The following is a 23,818-nucleotide window of genomic DNA, read 5'->3' on the forward strand; positions in this document are numbered from 1 at the left end:
TTCTCTCTTGTTTAGGAGGGAAGGGAAGCAGTTGAATAACCTGCATCTTTGTATTGTTTCAGTTCACTGCATATAGATTCAATGTATTTCGTGTTTGTTTTTCAGCTGATGTGAAGCAAAACTGCCTCACAAGCAAGAGCTCATTCCATGGCTGTTTGAGGAAGCTTGTGTTGACCAAGGGCCAACAGGTGGAGTTGTTTGACTTCAGCAGAGCTTTTGACCTGCGTGGAGTCTTTCCTCATTCCTGCCCCGGGGCTGAGCACTGAACTGCAGCAGAGCTTGTCTAGTCTGAGAGAGAGTTTTTGTTGATCTGTTATTTTTCATTCTCATTTTGTAATGAAAAGAAGAATTGGTGAGAGCCTGCATCTCTTCGATTTTTCTGGTTGTTTTCCAACTCAGGTCATTTATTTTTTTATAGTCAGAAGCTCTATGTCTGCATTTTAACAAAAAGGTTTTGAACAACAAATACCTCTACTACAATGGTAATGGCATTAAATGGGTGTTTTTCTTTTGGGAATTTTTGTTAATCAGTGTTTACAGTATGTTTTCTTTTGATTACGTGACAGTATTTCATATTGAGTGTTGGTCATTTTATAAAAGGTAATTTTTAACTGCATAATAAACTACAATAAGCTGTGCATTATTTCATGTAGTTCGGTTGTCTGTGTATTTCAGTTAGAAGTAAAAGAGTGGGAAGGTTAAGAAGCGACACGTTCAAGTGGATGGAGTCCAGCAGAGGGAGCACAAGACTAAAGGCTTAATGATGAAGGTCTTGGATTCAGTCTAATTGATAGAATTTTCTTATTATAGTTTGTATGGTAGCTCTGATCCCTTTTACCTCTGCTTTGATATCCAGGGCTTCCAATGCCCATTATAGCCACATTGTCTAGGATGATTATTTTCCTGTTCATGCTTTCATGGAATCACCTGCAGGACAAGCAGCAACTCCACACCACAGAGATGCCCATAAAATGTTGTGTTGGTGAAAAAATTATTTGGGTTGGCATGGGGACAACTATTGGTTTTTCTTGCAGTCAGAACTAATGCATCTTTCTTGGGAAAACAGTATTTCTTAGAGGACACAGGGAAGCGCCTTTCATGCCCCGCAATTCCTAATTCACAGGCCAGTTAGCAGTTCTATCTTCACTTCTTCCCACTGGGCCTGCCTCTGTTTCTAAAATGAGGTTTCCAGTAGTTGCGCTTGAGCCAGGTTTGGGGACAGTCGCTCGATCTGACTCAAGTGAGGACATCCATTCATCAACTGGCTGGATCATTGAGCACTGACAGCCATGTCTTGTACTTGAAGATGCATCTGTAATAAACATAGCTCTTTACAAGTCACATCCATCCCCTTTTTTTCTCTTTGAACTTGCAGTATTTTTATTTGCTCCTCAGAATTTTGTTTGGCTTTTACTATACTTTTTTTACAATTCATTCTAAAATGAGTTTTGCTCCATGTATATCATGCTGGTTTAAAAAAATACCATCTCAAATGAAACCCCAAAGCAGTTTGTCATTTATTCCAATGAAGTAGGATTCCAAGCAGTGTCATTTTGTACCTTGCATTGAAGTAGTCAAAGGGAAGAGCTCCTGGAGTGAAGAACTGCTCCACTTGAGCAAGGACTGGAGCAAAGAACTCCACTTGAACAAGGATGAGCTGCTTAGGTGATTTAACAAGAGAGTTGTTTTTAGGACAGTTTCACCACTGCTTTTTGCAATTTCTGTCACTGCTTCTATCTGAAAACCACGTGTTTAGATTTGAAATTTTTTTTTTTGTTGGTATTGTTTTTATTTTTGACACAAATACGATACAATGGACACATTCTGCTGTACAAATACACTTACATGTGGGCTTATTTCAACAAAAGACATAACATAATGAGGATTGTAAGGGAAACGTACATACAAACATTTTGCTTTGATTAGTGGCATTGTATTATTTTCCAGAGAAGACATACATTAATGGAAAGCCATTGAAAAATAAAAACTGAACCACAGTATGTTTGTATTTGTTATCTATTAACCCCAAGGTCTTATCTCATCAGGGTCACATTACAAGCAGTAATTAAAGCAACATGGTTTGGATAAAATTTCATCCGTATCCTGAAATATGTCTTTTAATATATATTTTTTTGGTAATTTCCAAATCTTGCCCATTAGAAGGAGAAACATTGTATCAATGGAAGAGACTGGTGTAGAGGTGAAAATTGTAACAGGAAGGTTTTGAATATTAAACCTCTAAACCTAAATATTTTTCCTGGAAAATGCAGGGTGAGGTAGTTAATATTATACATAGACACAGACACATTTGCACACGCACACATTCTAATGACATTAGCTGCACCAACGGGTTAAAGCATTCCAGTCTGTTTCCAATATCTGCTTCTTGTATATACTCTCAATGTGTTGACATGCAAAATGTTGTCTTTGTAGAACCATGGAGTACATAAATGCCTGAGGCATCTTTGGAGTTCACTGAGTTTCTCCCTGCTTGCTACCACTTTATTATTAGTAGCTTTCCACATATGTTGCTTTCTGTTGGGTGACAATCCTCTCATAACTTGGTTTTGACTTCAACTGCTGTCAGGAGGAACAAAAATCCAGGTGCCTCCACCAGCATTTTGAAATGTAAGGCCTAAAGCTGAGACCTCATATTCAAAATTGTCATACAGGTTGTTCAGTTTGTCTGCTGCATATTAAATCAGGTTAGTGTACCACGACAACACAAAACAACTTAATGTGTAACAATATTAACCACAGTACACATGGGTCATTAGGTCCATTTGTATCAAAAAAGAATTTTTGCCATTTTGTTTCAGAGACAGCAGATAATTGGTCATGCTGTAGTACCCTGGGCACTGTATGTAGAATCTAGTTCATCTGCTGATATACATGTCTTATACTAAAATTATAACTTTTGTTATAAAACAAATATTCTCAGGATGGATTTCCTTATATCAGATTTGGCTTTCCTAAGTTGCAAAGTGGTAGACGTGAAAGTCTTCCAAAGACCCTTTCTATCCTGTATGGAATAAAGTGAGATCTACTTCAGAAAATTTTAATGATGTCCTCATTTCAGGGTCCAGAACATGTTGAGCAAGTTACAGTGTGAGCACAGGGGTGCTCTGTGCTTTCCCTTGCGTGGCCATTGAGAACACGGTATAAACTGAGTGGGCAAGATGGAGGAGGTCAATACATTTGTTTGAGAGTCCTGTAGAAAGTTACCTCATTTGCTACATCACTTCAAATTCTTTAGTTAACATTCAGGCTTTCTGTATAATCATAAAAGCTCTTTCGTTGGCTATAAGTACAATGATGCTTAGCATTTATATGATACTTTTCGTATTCAATGCACTTGGCACATAAAATCCCTTTGCTGAGTTTGCCCTTCCTAGATGGATGTTTATAACTCCTGCTCTGCTCAGGGAATTGTTTGGCTGCGTCTGAGAGCAGAATTTAACTCCACTAGTTTGCATGTTACCTTTATAAGGAAAGTACTAGTCCTGTTCTACAGCTAAAAGAAAAGGGCAGCATAGTTGAAAGAGTTGTCCATTGCCACAGAGGGAACTAAAGGGAATCTGGAATAAAGCACTTGACAAAACGTTTATGCTTAGTCCAATGAACAAACCACAGAACCTACTCTCTCTCACATACTTAAAATAAATATTCGCCAAAATAAGCAGTGTATTTTATAATACAACTGTCCCTGTCCCTGGTCTTAACCTGGCTGCAACTGTGCACCCATTAGTGTTAAGGGAAAAAAAACTAAAGTTGGAAAGTTAAAAATTTCACTGTTTATAATTTTTTTTAATCTCAAGAAGGTAAGAAAGATGGATGGGATCTGCCCTCTGTAGACATTATTGTTGCTGCTAAAATTATTGATTCAACATTGATTTATTTCACTGAACACTAACAATGAAAGTTAACTACTGGAGAATACAGTTAACTTTGAATCAGAAGTAGGGTTTCCAGAATGTGAAAATCCTTATTGCACAGCTTCAGCAGAGCATCACAGGTTACAAGCTTCTCTGCAGGACAACATACTTCATGTTCACCTGGAGGACTTGGTTCAGAATGCTTTTACATTGCTACCTGGTAAGCAGAGGACCAGCTTCTGCCTCATCCTTGTGTCTGAATCAGGAGCAAAACCCACTGCTCAGACTGTGCGTAAATTAATTGTACAGTATTGTCATCTGATGACAGAGACATTGCAGTGCAGTTGAAGGCATTAGTTCCTATTTTTTGTGTTAGACAACAACAAAAAGAGACTCGCAGTTTTCCAGAGACTTATGGTTTCCCTTCTTAACAATCATGCTTTAGTTCTATATAGTTTAGCCTAAAACCAGAGGATTAGGTGAAGAATGATGCTCACCCTTGGGATTGGCTGCAAACCATACTGTCTAACATTTACTGTGCTGCATTCCCACGGCAGTTGCAGCCCCTGTTCTCTTGTCAGCCTGTGTGTTTCCATAGACTGCTTGCCATCTGTAAAAGGAGCTGCAATTTGCTATGTATTTGTAAACCCCTCCAGCACAACTGGGCCTAGTCTGGCTACAGTTTTAAGGCCTTAATGTGTAAATGTTAAATAAAAGTATTAAATCCCTCTGCTCATTGGAAGCTCTTTTTCTTCTCCATGCTGTAGTTTACAAGGTCCAGACAAAGACCTCTCTTCTCAATGCAGCTGAATAGTATAAAAGTTGCTTACATATTAAAGCTAAAATAAACAAAAGAAAAATAATTAGGTTACAAATAAAGAAACTATAATGTTTAACAAAAAAAGATGATGGCTGTAAGTTGCACCATTAACACATATCTCATTATGGCATTACACAGACTTAAATCTGAGAGTATCATGTAAAAGATGGAGTCAGGGGAATATGCCCCTTCTCACCAAGCATTTGTCTCGCAAAGCTTGTGTATGTTGCAGGGGAATGAAGGAGAAAATGGTTTGTGGTGCTACAATTGCACACAGTAATGTAATCCAGACAGGCAATTTTGAAGGACTGGTAGTAGTATATATAATGTATATATAAAGAGTTTAGCTGTCTATACAGTATTACTTCTTCCTGCCTCCATCCCTCCCCCAGCATTAGGTACTCATGAGGTGTGACTGAGAGACATAAATATTGCAGTAATGCACACTGCACAGGTTTACTTTCAGCAGAAGGGTTTGATTCTGTCCCATAGCTACGTCTTGGCACTGCTGAAGGTCGGGCTCCTCTCTTCCACACTTGACAGATACTTTCTCTTCTTGAACATCTCTGTGATGCTTGTGTGTTACGCTGTGGTTGGTAGTGTTTCATGCATCCACAGATGCTACTGGATTCTTTAAAAAAAATGTTCTAACACCAGGTCAGGAAACAAACAACTCTGTATGCAACAGGTTGTTTTCTGTGCACCGTACCTTGGTCTGTTCTCCTTAACTCCTGGGCCAACTAGCACAAGTGTAACCCATATGAAAGTGTAACTGATGTGATATTTTCAGATGGTCCAGAAGCTGGAGTGATAATGCTCATACCAAAAGTAGTGCGTGGTGACCAGCAGTTGGACAGTACAGTAGGAAGGAATTATATCCTGTAGCTACCATTTTGTTTCATCTCTGCCAAGAGCTTCTTGAAATGACAGGTATCACTGTTGTCCATTTGGCTTTTGTCCAGTACACCGCTGCCTTCTGCTTCAGCTTGCTTTTGGTTTTATCACCCATTCTGCCTGAGGATTGGCACGGTAAACATCTAACATGTATGCATCCGGATCCAAACAGTGCTGACCTGAAATGGAAATCGACAGCCATGAATCATCAAATGTTTTGAGCACATGAATAAATGGGATGTTAAAATGTCCTTGGATGTATCTCTGACTTGCACACAGAGACCCTAGCTTGGTGTGTCCAGCTGACACCCTGCCTGGATACAAACAGGGGCTTTGGAGAACTAGTCAGTGATTTTACTCAGTGAGAAGAGTCATGAGTTCACTTTCACTTCCAGGCTAGATGCCCTGCATTATGGACAAAGCATTTGGTCAAATGGTGAACAAATATCATGGTTTCTTTAGAAGTATTAGCAACACTGTTACTGTAAGTGCCACAGTATGTTTCAGTTTTTTTTAATTTATTTGGATTTACTTGGCTCTGTGACTTTGTTTCTACACTATTTTTAAATGCTGAAAAAGTAGCTCTGTAAACCATGTCTTCCCATCCAGCAAGGCTAAGGTCTTGCAAAGAAATAGAGGAACTATATCAAGGTTTTTGGCAGTGGCCGTTCTGCCAGTCAGAAGGTTTTGTTAGGGGGTGACTGGGACTAGGAACTGGGTGGCTGGGGAGTCCCTGCTGCCTTTGTCACAGAAAAAGGCATCTACTGCCTCTTAATTGAGTAATAAGGCAATAAATTCTTGAGTTAAGTTGATTTGTTGGACTATATTGCATTTAATCTGTGTGGTGAAGCAATTCAGCTGATGAGGTTACAGGGCTGTGACACAAAGGATTATGGTAAAACTTTTGTACAGTTACTTATAAGGTCATTAAAATCCCAATGATTTTATTAAATTGAAAGCAATATAAATGAATTAATGCATAATCAGTAGAATGAGGTGCCCTGGAAGATCTATGGTTATAAAAATAATTTTAAATGAAGAAGCAAATTAAATGTCCAGATGTTTGAAAGAGCATACAGGGAATACTTGGCATTGCTTCACAAGGCCTTTGGGAACTTCTGTTGTTTTAGGATTGGTTGGTCATCCTCTTAAACGAGGCAAAAAAATCACTAATCAAATTTAGTTTTATATGAGTGTATCTTCAGTAATAAAGACTTTGCTTCTTGGCTGCTGCTGAAGCAAGTCCATGTTGTTTTCTGGTAACTTTATGGCAACTGTTTAGAGCTTAATCTAGAAGAATTAAGGAATAATCTAATTGGACAGTTGACAAAAGACTCCAACAGAGTATCCAGACTTTTATTATGAATAGAGAAAGGAGAGAGTCAGGACTGTGCAGTATCAAATTAAAATCTGTTTTTTGACCTTTAGGCCAGGAACTTGTGTGGCAAGCCACTGTTGTTACAAAAATATCGCTGCATGAAATGCGGAAGGCAAATTCCCTGCTGCAAGGAATTTACAGTCTAAATAAAGCACATGGATTAGTAGGAGTATAGAACACCCATACATGCAGGGGCTGAATTCTCAATTCTGTGGTTTTTATTTGGAGAAGGTTAACACAGTGAGGAAGAAATAGGTCTTGGGAAAAGGCTTGACAGTGAGGTGGAATGTGCTCGCAAGAGGAAGACTCAGAATCTCTTAACCATGGAGAAACACTCAATTATGAGAGTGATAGAGGTAAATGAAAGGTCAGATGAATTTGGCAAGACTGTAAGGAGTCCTGCTGAGGTCAGGTCACTATCTCCGGCAGGGTCCGCTTCCAGTCATGCTGGAGTCAGAAGGAATCATTACCTTGATTTTAAGAGCTTTTGGGTCAGACACCTTTCCTGCAGATGCAGTGGAAGGTTGGAGAGACCCAGCTGTATGAAAACAGCACTGCCCTGAGGTGTTTTAGGGGGCTAAGGACATTCAGAATTGAATTTTCAAAAATGAGACCTACCTATATTTCCTCCAATTTCATGTAAACTTTGGATCTGGCCTCTCATGTTCTGTGATGAACCGCTGCTAGGATAGAAAAAAACCCTTCAGTTCACCTTTCTTTTATAAGCACTCTCTTATCAGCCACCATCTATGTTAAGCTGAAAGTTGATTTTATTTTCCACTGTGAACTTAATTATCAAAAGCAAAGACTTCCACCAAATGGAGCACTGCAGAATACTGAATCTGCTACAGAGATAGATTACTGTGTCACAGTTAGCTAAGCCTTCTATTACATTGTTGATTTTGTATTATTTATTTAAAGAACAGAATTATGTGGTAATGTGGGAAAACTATGCAGAGAAGACGTTCAGATACAATTTACTATTTCCCATAACTTAATAATTGCTGCCTTACAGAAATAAAAACAGTAATGTCTTACTGGCAGATGTAAGACAATCCCTCTGGGTTATCTATGCAGCAAATCTATAAAACGTTTGTTTTTAGAAGTGACAGAGGGTAGATTGATTCTGTATAGGAGCCAATTATTAAGTAAAATATAAAGAATAAAATCAGTGGTTTCTTTGACCAACACAACCATAAATTAGCAATTTTAGATTAGAAAAAGAATTATTGTAACACAATGAATCTTTGTAAAGGGGACAATATTAATTAATAAGCTTGACATTATTTTTTCAGGAAAAAACAAAATGTTCTGATTTACCCACCTGTTTTCACAGTGGAATCGAGCCAGGATGTCTTTGGCTTTTGTTTGGCTGTTGAGTTGAATTGCCATAGAGACTTTTGAATGCAGTGGAGCATAAACTCTTATCACCCCCTCAGGTATGTCAGTCTGCAGGTATGGGGGAAAAGTGACAGCTCCCTAAAATCAATATTCAATAGAGTAAGTATAAGGCAAATAAATATTGCCGTAGCTCCTTTTAGAAGCAGTTCTGCCATGCTTCTAAGGTTGCTTGTGAAAATCTCTTTTGGATTCACTTATTAATTCAAAAAACATATTTACAGTCCTACAAATGCAAATGTATAGATACAGTATAATAAGATATGACACAAAAGACAGAAACTCCATCACATAAATACATGCAGAATAAAGTACGACCCTTGCATTTTAGTTGCTTGCAGTAATATTGAGTCAAGTAATTATGTGAGATTTTTAAAGTTAATTCTGTTATCATTGGTCAGTGAACCAACAGCTTATTTAAAAATATATAAAAATGACTAAGAATATCTGTTTCTCCTTTTAAATATGAAATTCTTCTGAGGCATGAATATCCAGTTCCCTATTTCTGCTTCCTATAGCTTCAACTAGATTGAAGTGTAGATACAGTAAAATATCAAAGTACCATACGGTTTCTGTTAATTTGAAATTTGACCCTTTGTAGGGTTCAAATGATCATCTCTGAAGTTTATGCACTCTTCCATGATTAATGGTGGATAAATCAATTAGCAAGGTTTGCATTCCAGTTCTAATCCAGTTAATACCATGCTGAGCAGAGTACAATAGTCTCTCCAGTCTCTGTCCCTGTGTAATTTAGAACATCTGAGACCTGGAGATTGTGTTAAGAGCTCTCAAAATTCAACTCAGTTATCCAAACAGAGTTTGTCTCCAGTTTACCCCTCATATTTCAGCTACCTGCCATGGCTAGTCTTGTTCTTATTAGATGCAAAGCCAATTACTATGCTCAATGAACTTGCCTTCCCAAAGGTGCAATGACTGCAGTAATTGACTCTCCTTAGAAGTATTTGTTCCAGGGTGAATACAACACAGTAGTCTGCACTGCCATTTTAAACAAACATCGTGTGTCTCCATCTACAGCACAAACGTGTGTCCTACCGCCAATGTATTTCAGACAATGTTGGCAAATTAATTCTCAAAAAAGCTGCATTAGCATGGATTCACTCTTCGTATATATAATTTCTCTATTTCTTTTTCCAGAGGTTCCCTTCTGCAGTTTCTCTGTTGTCTGTATTAGGTGGCTTTTTCTCCATTTCTTACAGTTTCTTAATATCACTCCTTCCCAATTTGTCTTTTATTTTGTTCCTCAAGACTATTCTTCCACAACTGTAGAGGCCTTGACAAGTTTCTTGATTACGCCTCTTGCAATTCACCAATCTTCATTTTTTCAAACCACTATGGAAGACCCTAAAGACTTTCTCTCCAGATACTTAAAGGCAGTTTACTACATGGAAATACTAGATGTAAGTTGCTGTAAGAAATGTAAATGTTGTGCACTTGTACATAACATGTTTTGTTACCCAAATTATGTATTACACCTAACATGTAAGTTACTTTTGGGCGTCTATTGAAGCCATTGAGGGTATCTATTGAGCTGTGCATTTGTTTTATGTCTACAGATCATTGCTGTCAAGTACAATCCACCATTTTCTTATAAAACAGGTACAAAAGCAGCATGTGTTTATAACAGTTTAGAGCCTGGGCTGCTTGAAATCATTCTGTCTTCCTCACCATTTCTCAATCAAGCTCCAGAGCTTTGTCTTATCAAAATGTTGGACTGGTAAGCACATCTTTCAAGATAGCTCCCAAATCAACTTATTTTGTACAGCAAAATTTCCTCACCAACTTCAGAAGCTTTTATGAGATAAGAGAGGAGGGTGGCTGGTTGAAAATGATATATTTTTATCACACCTCTGATCTTTCAGGTCTTTCCCGCTCCATGGTCTTTCTCCTCAGAAGTTTTCTCACTCCTTTGTCAAACATCAGCTGCCTCTTGCTGTTGTTCATTGCTGCCTCATTCATTTTTCTCACCTGGGAAATCAGGAAGGATGGGACCTGAAGGGAGGAAACCAGAGCTGAGAATATACAGTAATTTTTTCCTCTATAAAACTGGTGTTGGGGCTTTAGAAAGGCACCAAATTTTAGGCTGCAGAAGCTCTGTTTATTGCCAGAAGATACGTGCGATTAGTAGCTCCCTCTGACAACTCACAGTTATCCCTTTGGTGAAACTGTAGATCATCTTTCATATAATATGAAGCTTTCTAGTGATGTTTGCAGTTGTAAGAACTTTATTACAAGGTTGTCTTTGCAATACCCATCATACCCTCTCTCTCTAACAGGGAAAGGAGCTGACACTGTCATCATCTTCATGTCAACCTTCCAAAGTCCAGCAAGGACTATAGGCTAAATTTTAAACAGTCATTTAATTTCATTGAAGTCTGTATATCTCACTTGGGCATCGAGATTAAATCATTCTACTGTGCATTCTCCTGTATAATCAATGGTGTGGTATAGGTATCTCCACAGGGCAATTCGTGCTAAAATGGTTGTCTTAGGTGAGGTAAATCTCCATCTAGAGTTATCCATCACCCGATCTCATTCTAGTTACAGAAGACTCCAGACAGTTTACAGAGAATAGCTAACTGTTTTTTCTAGGAAGGTCAGTTTACTCTGATTTCTACAGAGCTGCTGCATCTAGCTAAATACTTCTCCATGTGGGAGCCGTAAGGAGGGAACCAGCATTACTCACTGTCCACAGAATGTCCTGGTACCGAATTAAAAGCCGCACAATGTGTGCTGTGGTGGTGGCTGCTTGCATTTCTTGTTGGTTTGCATGTTTTCCTTTGTAGATGAAGAGGTTTGGTGCAACAATCATAGAAACATTCCATAAATTCATTTTATTTTTCCCTTCGTTAGCAACCACCTTCTTCAAGAACTGAAGGAAAGCCTGGAAAAACAATACTTGTTATGTTGAGTCTCACAAAATATTTTATTTCTTAAATGCAGCATTCTCAAATGCACATCTGGCTAGAAAGCTGCCATATTTGCACTTGGAGGTGAAATTCAGGCTTTTTTGTAGAACCATAGAATCATTTAAGTCGTAAGAGACCCTCAGGATCATCGAGTCCGACCATAACCTACCTCTAGCACTGGACCATGTCCATGAGAACCCCATCTAAATGCCTTTTAAACACCTCCAGGGGTCGTGACTCCACCACTTCCCTGGCAGCCTGTTCCAATGCCTGACAACCCTTTCCGTGAAGAATCTTTCCCTAATATTCAATCTAAACCTTTCCTGGTGCAACCTGAGGCCATTTCCTCTTGTCCTATCACTTAGAACTTTGGAGTAGCACTTGTTATTTGCATTCTAATTTGGATTACTCTGATGTTTGCTGGCATGACCACCTAAGACAGTCACGGAGGAACAGTTAGTGTTATCAAAACACACATTAATAAATTATCTATCACTTACAGCATAATCTCAAATCTGTAAGTCCAGTACAGTGCCTGCACTAAGGCTCTGAATCCTCTAGCAGAGGAAAGATACAAAGGTGTTTCAATGGAATAGTTACTGTCTTCATAGATTTCAAGGTGTCTATTTTGATGTATCTGGCCAAGGCTTTTTATATTGTAGTCACCAGGATGATCAGCCTCTCTTGAAAAGTCCCATATGTGGTGTAATTTGAGGAATTTCTGACAGCAACCCACCAATCATTTATGCTGGGATAATGAAAGCAAGAAGCACTCAGTGGTTGTTCGCTGATGTCACTTTTGCACATGCATGGCAGAGGTCCTGATGAGCAGGGGAATGTCTGGGGGCTCCCCAGCAGCTTGTTCACCCAGGTTTCCTTTATGTGGAAACGAGTGCAAAGATGCAACCAGTGTCTCAGGCTGCAGACACACCTGGAAGCTCCCAAGCACCCAAAATGCCTGTAGCCATTGCGTCTGTATTAGGAAGTAGTATGTGGATGTGGGTGTGGATTTGTAAGGCCAAACCAGAAGAGGCTGAGGTCCTGACATCCACGCTACAGATGTACATTTCAGGGGTTTTTAGTTTGGACTTCCTCCTCCAGTCTGGTCCAGTGTCCTGGAAGCCCTTCAGCACTGGGAGTGCACCAGGTGAGCTTAGGGGGCAGCTTCTCATTTAACTTCATCCTGGAGAATTCCAGTTATACAGAAAAATGGACCTTCTCTTTCCAAACTATGTGAGGAACGTGCCTCTTTGAAATGCATGCTCCAGAATAAATGATGCTTGTGAGCCATTTACTGACACCAGCAGTTGGATACCTCCGGCAACGGGTTCTTGTAAAATAAATGACAGCTGGGGAGTTGGAACATCTTTTCTTTTCAAGAAAATTATAAAAAACACCAATGAATACTTTCATGGTGCAGCAACTGGTCACTGACTCTTAGAAAAAAAACAGGTCTCTCATTTTAAAGTCAAAAGCACTACAGGTGCCAGGTGATAGCAAATGAAGAACTTACCTTGGCTGTGTCTCTGTTGGCTTCAGGCAGCAGCATGATCAACAGATGCAAAGCTTGTAGCTGTAACTTGATCTTGGAGATTTCTAAGAATAGGAATGATTAATATTTTTAAAATCCCAGTTGCAATTGGTTTGTTCTAAAAACCTTGAGGTCAGCAGTTCTAGAAACACAACAACCACTGCCCATTTGGGACTAGTACACTTATGTGTTGATTATCCATAACCTTTTTTTCCAAATATAAAATCAACTTAATGAGTGGGTTTTTCCTCATCATCTTGGGTCATTGTCACAGGGGGGAGACAAGGGTCTATAAAATTCTGTCTAAATAGCAAGGAGACAATGTTTTTTTATACTAGTCATTTTCACTTGTATATCATGATCAAATTGTCTTGTGAATATGAATCAAGTATTTCTCCCCTTTCAAACTGAAATGGATATTTGTTTACACTTTTTTTTTTTTTTTACTAATATTACTATTTGTCCCAATCTAGCACTCTAGATTAAAATAGACCCCCTTGTCAGTTACAAAACATGATCCTGTTTTCAGCAGTTGGCATATACTGATACTGTGCAATGCTCACTTAGAAGAGCTGGTGTGGAGAAGACAGGAAGAATAACTTTGTCTTTTGCCTCCACTCAGGATGGATGAGAGAGGTTCGGAAAAAAAGTGTGTGAGCTGTGTACAGTGTATCTGTTGTAGGGAATAAAGTTATTTTATTTTGCATAGACACCTCCTTTTCAGTCTTCTCCTCCAAACTGCTAAGCGAACATAGCTACGTGCAGTCTGGGACCCCCAAGGAGCACACTCAAGTATGTGAGGGTTTCAGGAAGGAATCACCTCCTGTATCTTCTAAACTACCTCATGTAAACACTGAAAACTTGACTGCAACCTTATGTAAAGGTCCTAAGTTTTCTCTACCAATTGGCCTAATAAATTCATCATCCTGATAGTTACACTCTGTCCTAATTCAAGTGAATTGCAATTAAGTCAGTAAGTATCGCAAAGTACAACTGTGTTCTTCCTGGAAAATAAATTAACAAAATGTACTGAGACTGAGAGGGTGTATATACAATTGAAAACAAAACCCAACTGCCTGAATCTTCCCGTGATCACATATATCTTTGTACGAATATTCTGACCTCAGCGTAAACCCAGAGAGAAATAAAATAGATCAAATAGAATATCAACTAAAGGGCAGTGACCTGAATTTACTTTGCAAAAATTTTCATCTGTGAAATCTATAATTTGTGTGAATCAGAGTCTATACATGAAAGTCATTGCTCAGCCATGATTTGCTCACAGATTTCAAATCTCACATTAACAATCTATGGTATGAGATAAATGCAGAGACATTTTTCCATTTGAAAAGGAAAGCTTGCAGAAAATTTAAATCTTTAGGCAACGCTCTGGGGCTTTTTCTCTCTCTGCTTCTGAGAGAGAAAAACATGTAACATCTTCTATTACATTTTATCTAGATTAGTTCATACTAACTCCTTTTCCACTTACTTTCCACCAGTGTGATGAAAGCAGGCAGATATTCTACTGTGAAGAGGGGGCTTGGGAGTTCTCTTATAAACATTTTCAGCAGTCCTGCTGCATCATTGTTTCGTACTTGGTCCCAGTCAAATGTGTCTTCATAAAATTTTGCCTCAAGTTCTTGGTGGAGATTCTGAAAGATAAAAGGAACATCTGACTTTTAATTGTGGCTTCTGACCCGGCAGTTTGAGATCACTTCCGAAATCCCATTACAAACAGCAGGCAGGTTTACACCACAGTTAAATTAAAGTAGTCCTAAACTGGCAGCAGTCTAGGCACAGCTGTGTGGAGTTCAGAGGAGGCTGATAGATCAAGTTCCTGGGGATATTTTGCAACCCAGGCTAAATTCGGTTTGCATTAGCTAGATTTCTGCCAGTGACCTCTTTGAACCGTTTTAAAGCAAGATAAATTTGTGCAATGTCTTAGAACTAAGAAACAGAAAATTCAGTTAAACAGGATCTTTAGCACAGCTGTTCTTTTTTTTAAAATGCTCTCCAGAGGTTTTAACCCTTAAATCACAAAGGAGTGGCATTTCTTCCAGTGAACATACTAGACAATCTGTTGGCATCTGAGTCCATGGACCTTGAGCAAGTAGCTTTAACTTCAGGTCTTCCTGTCTTTGAAGGGTATTTTCTTTTAGGATAGTTATAATTAGAATTTATCACTTCACAGAAAAATAAAAGTATCAAAGCGTTACTGTCAGAAAACATTGACTTAATACATGCCAAAAAAAAAAAAACCTCAAAAAAACACAAGAGATAACTAAGGCAGAATTGATTATACCATTTTTGGTGCTCATTTGATGCTTTTATTATCCCATGTTGGCATCTTGCTCGATAACAGAGTCTGTTCTGGAGGGTAACTATTTAAAGTTCACAAATGTGTGTGAATGAGAAATATTCAGTAAGGTTCCTAGTAGGATTTGGCTTCAAACACAGATCACTGTTTGGAAAATGCAAGCTCCTGAAAATTTTTGGGTTAATAAGGTTGAATGAGGCTATTGTAATCAAAGGATATCCATAAACAATGCAGCTTTAACAATATTACTGGCAAAACACTGCCTTATCCATAGTAAGTTTGTTGGTGCTTTTTGTGAGATGACTTATGACAAATTACGATTGTAGTTAATATTCAGCTTTCAGATCATGTTTTTGTCAAATGTACTTTAATATTATACAAAAAGTTTAGTCCATTCAGACAGAAAGTCTTTAAAAACTAATTCTGTTTACAGTGCCTCACATGAATGGAAGGAAATTACATATCAAATATGGTCACACATAATGAAGTGAAATGGCTGGCACAAAAGGAAATAGAAAGTCATTTAGGATTGGGTATAAAATGTTACAATCTCATTTTTACTAACACATTTTACTGGTTGTAATCTGGGCTCTCTTGGCTTCCTCTGTATTCACATCCTTTGCACATAATCTATACAAACACCTGGATTAAATTCTCTTCTGGTAGCTGACTGGGAAATGTGGAACAGAAATCCTCACCTCATCAAAATCACAAGGGGAGAGAAAACATACTCTACACTTTTCTGCTGAGAACTTGGAAAAATCCACAGAAATAGAAAGCAAGATTTTTAAAACATAAACATTCAATATGTATATCTACACAGACAAGAATATATGTATATTTTCTACACTCACTCTGCCCCCCCCCCATATATATATATGCACCTAGGTACTTTTAAATAACCTTTTGCAGGTATTTTTTTTTTAAACATGACTGATCCTACAGTAGACTATCACGCATTTTTGTTTCACTGGATCTTTTGGTACAAACCAGATTACAACTTGTATATATTTCTTCTATCCTTTGTTTTATAGAAGAGTAGTCTTTAATCACTTCCATATGCCTTTTCATTCTCCAAACAAGACTGAAATAAAATTGGAATGCCCTCAAATCCGAACGTCATAGTAATGTATGAAGACTTTGAAGGATAAAATCTGGATCAGCTTTGAAAAAATATTCTCTCACTAGTTGACTTGTTGGACAGACTTAAATGAAGCCAAAACTCAAATAATTTAAAACTTTCATATAAGCGGTTTAACTTACCACCATAGGAGAGTTACATATAAAGTCATATATCATAGGAGCTCTCTGGATATAGGTTGTGAATAAGAAGAGAACAAGACACAGTACATTATGTGCAAAGAATATGAAAGTAATTAAATTAGGTAGAGCATGGCCCTGCTGTGTAATCTCCCTGGAGGCTGGAAAAAAAAAGAGATTATGTGAAATAATACCTTAAGTATTTGTATGAAAAAAATTAGGAAGCTGAAAAGTACAGGCCAAATTAGGAGCTCCCTTCTGCAAAATGTGGCACTTTGCATGGTGCTGCTTTTATCAATTGACAGAGTCAAAGGGAGCTGGAATGCTAGTGCCTATCAACGGCGCGTTCCGTCTAATGCTGCTTTTTGTTGTACGGTCATTTTTTATGATCCCTTTAGCAATCCCCAACATTATTCTTTGTGTGGCTGCCACAATGCTGAGACTCCCTGCGTCAAAAAGCGAGACTAGCATTCTTAAGGATGAGAAAGTGGGTTTGGGTTGAACTATTAAGTCATTGCTTAAACCAGATTAAAACAAATAAAACCGCCCACACCACCTCCCAACAAACAAACAAAAACAAAACAAAGACTAGGGAAAATTTAAAAAGAATTTTTAAAGAATCTGGGTCAGAGTTAGACACTACTAAGCCCAGAAAAGAATTGTTTTCCTAATTTGCCTCTGCCAAAGGCTTTCAGCTCCTGGAATCAGGTTAGTCTGGAGAAAGAATTGCAAGCATTACTGCACTGCATTGTCAGGTTATTTGGTATCAACTAGCCTGTGTTCACAGTCTGCAAATACCCTGTGAAAATGTAGTACTTGAGGCTGCCAAACAGTGAATGCAGGCCAAATTTCTCTCACTTGGAACATGAAATTGTAGGATCACAGAAGATAAATGAGAAATAAAATAGCACAAAGATTAAAATGACATAGAATAAGATAGTTTTCTGAAGTTCACTCAGCTTAGCATGTCTGGATTTCTGGAATAAATTAAAACAGAGGTAAGATCACAGCATTTTTGGATGACAGAGATAAACTGAAAGGATCCCTCAATGTTTAGTAGAGAAAAACTGCATTCTGTGTCAAATCTGTTCTTTATAAAGAACATTAACAAAAGCAAAACAATAGTCTATATATTCCGTGATTTATTGGTTCCCAGGAACCAATCTGACCTTTCACTAGTTGGGACAGAAATGCCGATCTACCCACACCAGTATTTATGTGCAGTGTGCACTTGTGTGTGCTGCATTATTTTACATAGGGTCTGTGGTGCAGGAGACAGAAAACTGGCACAAGCATGTACCTTGACTCTGGAGGCAGATCCAGGCACTCGTAGAATTCCTTCAGTTTCTAGACCCGTTTCCTCAAGCTTGAGCAGCAACTGAAAAAACCCCCAAAACACCAGGAAAATACTCAGAAACACATACAAATATTAACTTTTTTTCAGTCTAGATATTCTTGAAACTAATTCATAAAAGATAAATTTATATGTAATTTGCTATTAAAAACAAGCCAGCTCATGTATTAGACCTTCCTAATTTGTTCTCCATATTCCTGACCCCGAAAGACAGAATATGCAGAGTATGGAAAACTGATAATGAAATGGGCCCCTCTGTGCTTGATTTGAGACTTGGCATTGCTATAGAACAATTAACACATAAACGTATTAATAAAAGGGTAGATACACTGAGTAAAACACAATGGTGTTTTGAGGGAAAATTAACCTCTGAGAAATGTTTAAGTCTTTCCCTGAGGAGCACAATGGAAAGGTCCATAGATAACATACGTTTCTGGGAACTGAGAACTCAGATTAGAAAATGATCCCAGGATATTTTACTTTGAAATTTCTGTGAACAGAGGAATAGGCTTTCCACTCTAATTCTTTATTAAAAAAAATAAATATGTTTTGATTTAACATAATTCAGAACAAGTTAAATAATAAAATCATTTCCTAGCATTTATTCATACAGCTCTGGATTTTTACCACCACCTCTGTTTCCTGCCCTGGCTTTTGGATCCTTCTAATTTCCCGTGGTATCTTGACAGGGGAGCTGTGGAGCTGATTGCAAAGTCGTGTAAATATTCAAGTCATGTCAGTCTTTCCCCTGACACTCCACACTACTTCCCCTTTTGCCAGTATTTACAGGGAAATTTGTTGTAGTTTCAAGCCCATGTAAACCTGTGCAACTGCATGTTTGCTCGTGTCTGTGTACCTCCCTCCAAGAGGATGGATTGCTGGATGTCATTGTACTATCAAATGACTTACATAAATGATGTTATCTTGTTATGCAAACCTCGGTGGGAAGATACCACTTCTATTTTGGAAATAACAGCTAAGTAATACCTATGGTTTGAATTAACGTGAAATAAAAACTCCTGAGAAAATTCAACTCTGTCACTTCTGTACACAAACACAATTTTGCATGGCTCTCTAATTTAATGAGAAACGGAAACACAAAGCCAGACATTTGTTTCCCAAAGTATGCAGTACAGTACAATATAATTACAAAAATAGAAAGAGGTTCCCATGACAGATAAAACACAAAAAAGGAGCAAATTTTGTCTCCTTGTCTCAAGGTTTTCAAACCACAACATATAGACAACCTGTAGACATATTCAAGTCCGTAAAGCCTACATCATCTTTTAGCTGATGTCTCTTTTGAGTGTCAATGTAAATTATGAAAGGCTGAGTTATACTCACTTTTTGGAAGATGAGTGGAACTTTTATTCCAGGAACCTTCTTTTGATCATTCTCCAGCAGTATGGTGAGAGGGACTCCAAACAGACCATTTTCTTTAAAATAATAACAGCAAATATGAAAGAGGGAAAGTACAGCCTTGTACACATATTCTTAGCTATGCTGAGTGGTGCCCAGGTGGCCACCATGGGGGTGCCCCAGCACGGTACCTCGTCCTCGCACCCTCTCTGAGCGGTTCCTCTTTAGCTCCACCCCCAGTGCATCGTAGAAGGCCGTCAGCTCAATCAGGGAGAGGTAGCGGATCTTCTTCATGTCTTCAGGAGAGAGGTCTCCAACCTCTGTCAGTCCAAATCGGCTTTTCCGAACAATGAATTTCTGCAATAGAGATGAGTCACTTCTTTATTTGCACAAAAATTGCAGGATGTGAATCTTTGTTTTGAAAGAGATGCCCGTATGTGATAGTAAGTCATATTAGGGTAGACGGGTAACACCAAAGAGCTGAATGGCACATCTACATGTTGGTCCGGAATCCTAACATAACTTGCATCCATCTGAAATATAAAATTTAGCTTCTTGCTCATCATGTTCCCTTGCAATTTGACTGATAAGCGGTGCTGGAGCACAGGTGTTAACCTCAGTGCCTGTAACCCAGCTGGGATAAATTAGATACCTGCTACTTAAATTTTTGCTCAGCTTCGGCAGGATATAACATTTTACTCTGCTTCTGCCTCTCCCAGAACATTTTAAAACACTGTTGAAGTAGCTGATGCATTTGATCATGGATAGAGTTGTATATAATTTGTGTGTGTGTAATGAATCCATGTTTGCTTTGCATATTTCTATTAATTTATGAGTTCTTCTAGAAGAGTTCAAACTAAAGACCTGAGGAAAATCCCAGAAGCAGAATCACTTAGTGCCAATGCCAACCTGCCAATTTACTGGTACTTTTCATTACTCAAGAAGCATTTAGGCATAGAAATAGGACTCCCAGCAGCTAAGAAATAATTTATTCAAGTAGACTTGAACTAAAGGATACTTAGTAATTTGAGGGCATGTGAAGATGTCTACATATTTTAGAAACTGCAGTGTCATGGGCCAGAGCCAGGAATGTTGTGTCATGACAAAAGCATTTGTACCAGTGTTAAAAAGAACAAATAACCATTAGTTTTTGACATAGTTGTTAGACATAATAACAGAGCTAGGGTAAAAAACACGCTTTTCAAAGAACTGTGGACCTTTGGTATTGCACTTAAAAAAAAAAATTAATTGTAATTTAATCCAGTAATTGTTAGTCAGAGGTATAAATAAATAGCATTACAAATCTTCTCCTCCCTTTAGGGAACTGAGTGGAAACCCAGCCTTTAATAATGTTTTGCTTCTGGAGATTTCAGCCCAGTCCTCTCTTTTTATAAATAAATTCAGACTCAATAGGTCTAACCCATTTTTAGATGAAGCCAGACAAATAGTTTAATAACAACAACAACAAACCCTGAACAAACAAAAAAAGAATCGAACTTACACAAGATTTCAAAAGTAAGAGAAGACAAAGCACATCTAGATCATGTATGTTAAGACTTCCTAAATCACACTACACATGGTCTTTCAGTAGGAGTTAATCATAACTGGAATAACTAATTTACATACTGTCTGGGGCATTTTAGGCCAGAACCTTCCCTACCCAAAATGCAGCAATTCCACTGTTACTCTTATGCTGAGATTTAATAATGTAACAAAAGCTACATGGAGGATAGCCTTCTGAAGACACATAAAATACTAAAGAATATCTATGCATTTTGGTTCCAGTAGTGCAAAAAGTCCAAAAGTAGTCTAAGCACAATAAATCATGATGAAAATAAGAAAAAAAAATCACACAGTATACTCGTATTTCCTAAGGAGAAAGAGAACAAGTATGATTCCCAAGAAAAAATGACAAAAGACTCCAAATGTGATTACAAAAGATAACTAGAATGATTTTTCATGGTGGCTTGTTGACTCCTAGGGTCACTGTGATGTGATGCAGTGATAACACAAGGTTTGGGGCTTAACCTCTATCTTCTGTCTTTTGTCACAATTTTCCAGTGGTTTTTCTTACAAACAGTGGAGTCACAATACACAGCAGTGAAGGAGGCTGTGTCATCCTGAAATTAGATTACTAGCATTTTGGCTAAGGATCTTGTCTGATACTATGTGACATGTTGTTTCTATGTAGAATTATACAGTGTACTAAGATAGGCCTGAAATGCTTACTGAGTCTTAGATCTGTAATAACTTCAACCAAGTCACATTTATCATGGACCCACACTGAGGAAATTGCATGCAGTGCTATGCAGACAGTGACATTGAGTTGGCACTTCTGGGAGCTACAGGGGACATGCTGTTTTATGCTATATAATCTCTCTCTATGCAGCTGAGCATATGCCACTCCTGAAGTTTTTCCATTGATGTGTCAGACCTGCCCTGGAGAAAGTATGATGTTGTGTAGACTTCAGTCTGACCCTGTTGGCCCACCTTGAGGATGGAGATACGCTCCTTCAGAGTGTGGGTGATTGGTAACTCTGTGTAACAGAGCAAGAGATGATTTCTTTTCCTGGGGCCCAGTACAGTCAGAGCCATCAGGAGGAAAAAAAAAATACCATGAGTGGCAGCAGATGAAGTAAGAGAAATGCCAACTTGGACAGCTACGGCTGTTGACTTTATTGAGAAAGTCTCTGTCTGTGATGACCTGGCATATTTCTCATGTACTCTTCCGAGCACATAAAATTATGTCCTGCATGCAGAATAGTTCATCGCCAGCATAATACTGGCCTTTTCTAATACTAATCAATTTTGCATCCACAACTCCATGGTGTTCAGTGTGGCATCTTCCCTGTTTGTTACCAGTTTCCCTGCTCTATCAACTGGAAATTGAGTTGTTGCAGAGAACAATTTGCATGTGTGTGTTTGTGTATGTGTGCTGTAGCTAAGGCTGGGTTCCCGGGTTTGCTATTGGTATTACATGGAGTAAGAATGAACCTCTGGTTTGACAAACTCGTGATGAATACAGAGATATACTTACTCTCCACAGGACACCAAGTTATCCCCACCACAAAAAAACCGAGACACACTAAAGCACAGGGATTTCACACCAGTGTAATCTACTCAGTGTCTTATCCCTCCTTTCAGCAGGGAAGCTTACTTGTGCATCTCAGGTTCTTCTTCCTTGGTGGTGTCTGAGAAGGACAAATAGATAATTCTTGGAAATTGCAATGTTTGGATAGCCACAATTTCAGATTAGTTCAGGACCTCAGAACATGATAACATGCAGGAAATACTTCCAAATAATTTACAGCTATTTCATACATTTCACTAAAAAGGTGGCCTCTGAAGCATAAACCTAATGCTTCAGTTTTCAGCAATGGAAGTTGTGAGGGCTGGTAGAAATAGAGAACTGACTTCTTTGACTTCAGGAAATAATTCTACATAATGACACAACTGCTCAATGTATGTCTGGTCAGATGATAAAATAAATTTTTTTTTAACTATTCATGTAGTATCTCCCATAGTGTAATTGCACTGATTACTAATTGGAGACAATCAGGACAAAGCCTTGCTTTCCCCCTTCATCTGTGAAGCAATTTTAAATCAATGTGTCAACAAAGGCAGATAATTCGTGCGGGAATAAAGTAGGAAAGCAGACCAGTAATGAAAATGATTGCTAGTTTTAGTGCCAGTAACCGGCCTTCATTTTTATGTGAAAAATGTGTGGGTGAAGCAATAGTTGTAGACTGAGTTACACATATTTATCTGTGATGGGTACAAGTGAAAACCAGGCTTGGATATCCAGTTTAGCTTTGGTGCCTCTCTGGGAATCAGTCGCAAGTGGTAGGGAGGCACAGGGGGTGGTCTCTATAAAGCACACACAGCAAAAGACACCTAATGATTCTTAACAGACTCCAACATGCTGGGGATATAAACCAGGAAATTACTGGGTTTAAAAAAAAAAAAAAAAAAAAAAGAATTGAGGAAATATGTCAAGAACAAACTTACAGGCAAAGCAGAGTCTTCCTTTTTGAATCTCTGGTTTTTCGGCCATTCTTGGGGTTTTGGAAGGACTGTGATGGATTCTGAGAAAGAAACCTCATAGGAGAGCTCTTCTGTAATGGATGAGCTGCCTTTATCTAGTCCACAGTCTAGACAGCTATTAGCTGAAAATAAGGGAAACTATACATGAATGCTGGATGAATGCTTGCATTTATTACAAAGACATTAAAAAAATGAACCAAGATGACAAAAATCTTGAGAAAGTAATAAAGGAAGTGCTTCAAAGAGGAATTTCTGTGTAAACCACAGCATGTTCCTGTTTTGTCTGGAGGAAATAACCTCTTAGAAATAAAATCCCTATTTTCATTTCAGATTATTTAACTTGTTTCTTTTCATGAGAAAGATTGTCAGGCTGAAACTTCCTGTTTATCAGGAATTATCAGGTTTTTGTACTCCATCCTTGTCTACCCAGGCCAGCAAACTGTGTTGGCACTTGTCTAATGAACAATTAAAATAAAAGTTCCTGACAGAAAAATGCTGTTGACACAGTTTCTCACATCACTGTTGACTTATTTACAATCATAAGATATTGTGTATATGTTTTGTATGCTCACATATATTTCTCACAGTTGCTAGTTAGGGGTGTAGCACCAAAACAGGGCTAAATGTACAACCTTCCAGTTTGAAAAATATTCTGTCTACT

The 23,818-nt window shown here is 38.2% G+C and overlaps 2 protein-coding genes across 7 annotated transcripts in view; one reads left to right on the top strand and one right to left on the bottom strand.

The window, feature by feature from the left end:
- Positions 1 to 643, top strand: part of LAMA1 (laminin subunit alpha 1) — a 103,596-nt gene extending 102,953 nt beyond the window's left edge. For both annotated transcript variants that reach the window (XM_065053183.1, XM_065053184.1), the window contains exon 63: positions 106 to 643. In XM_065053183.1, the coding sequence (XP_064909255.1) occupies positions 106 to 266 (161 nt within the window). In that variant the 3' untranslated portion in view covers positions 267 to 643. The remainder of the gene's footprint in view (positions 1 to 105) is intronic.
- Positions 644 to 1,764: 1,121 nt separating this feature from the next.
- ARHGAP28 (Rho GTPase activating protein 28) overlaps positions 1,765 to 23,818 on the bottom strand; it is a 75,922-nt gene continuing 53,868 nt past the window's right edge. For 3 of the 5 annotated variants that reach the window (XM_005515913.4, XM_021283725.2, XM_021283724.2), the window contains exons 5-15: positions 23,122 to 23,279; positions 19,305 to 19,470; positions 19,099 to 19,190; positions 17,701 to 17,778; positions 14,313 to 14,475; positions 12,806 to 12,888; positions 11,070 to 11,267; positions 10,232 to 10,375; positions 8,292 to 8,446; positions 7,586 to 7,650; positions 1,765 to 5,768 (exon numbers count right to left, since the gene is read on the bottom strand). In XM_005515913.4, the coding sequence (XP_005515970.4) occupies positions 5,677 to 5,768; positions 7,586 to 7,650; positions 8,292 to 8,446; positions 10,232 to 10,375; positions 11,070 to 11,267; positions 12,806 to 12,888; positions 14,313 to 14,475; positions 17,701 to 17,778; positions 19,099 to 19,190; positions 19,305 to 19,470; positions 23,122 to 23,279 (1,394 nt within the window). In that variant the 3' untranslated portion in view covers positions 1,765 to 5,676. Of the gene's footprint in view, positions 5,769 to 7,585; positions 7,651 to 8,291; positions 8,447 to 10,162; positions 10,376 to 11,069; positions 11,268 to 12,805; positions 12,889 to 14,312; positions 14,476 to 17,700; positions 17,779 to 19,098; positions 19,191 to 19,304; positions 19,471 to 23,121; positions 23,280 to 23,818 lie in introns of all 5 variants that reach the window. The other 2 variants (XR_010470454.1, XM_065053185.1) reach the window with 2 other exon arrangements.

Source organism: Columba livia, chromosome 2 (genome assembly GCF_036013475.1).
Source record: "Columba livia isolate bColLiv1 breed racing homer chromosome 2, bColLiv1.pat.W.v2, whole genome shotgun sequence".
NCBI lineage: Eukaryota > Metazoa > Chordata > Aves > Columbiformes > Columbidae > Columba > Columba livia.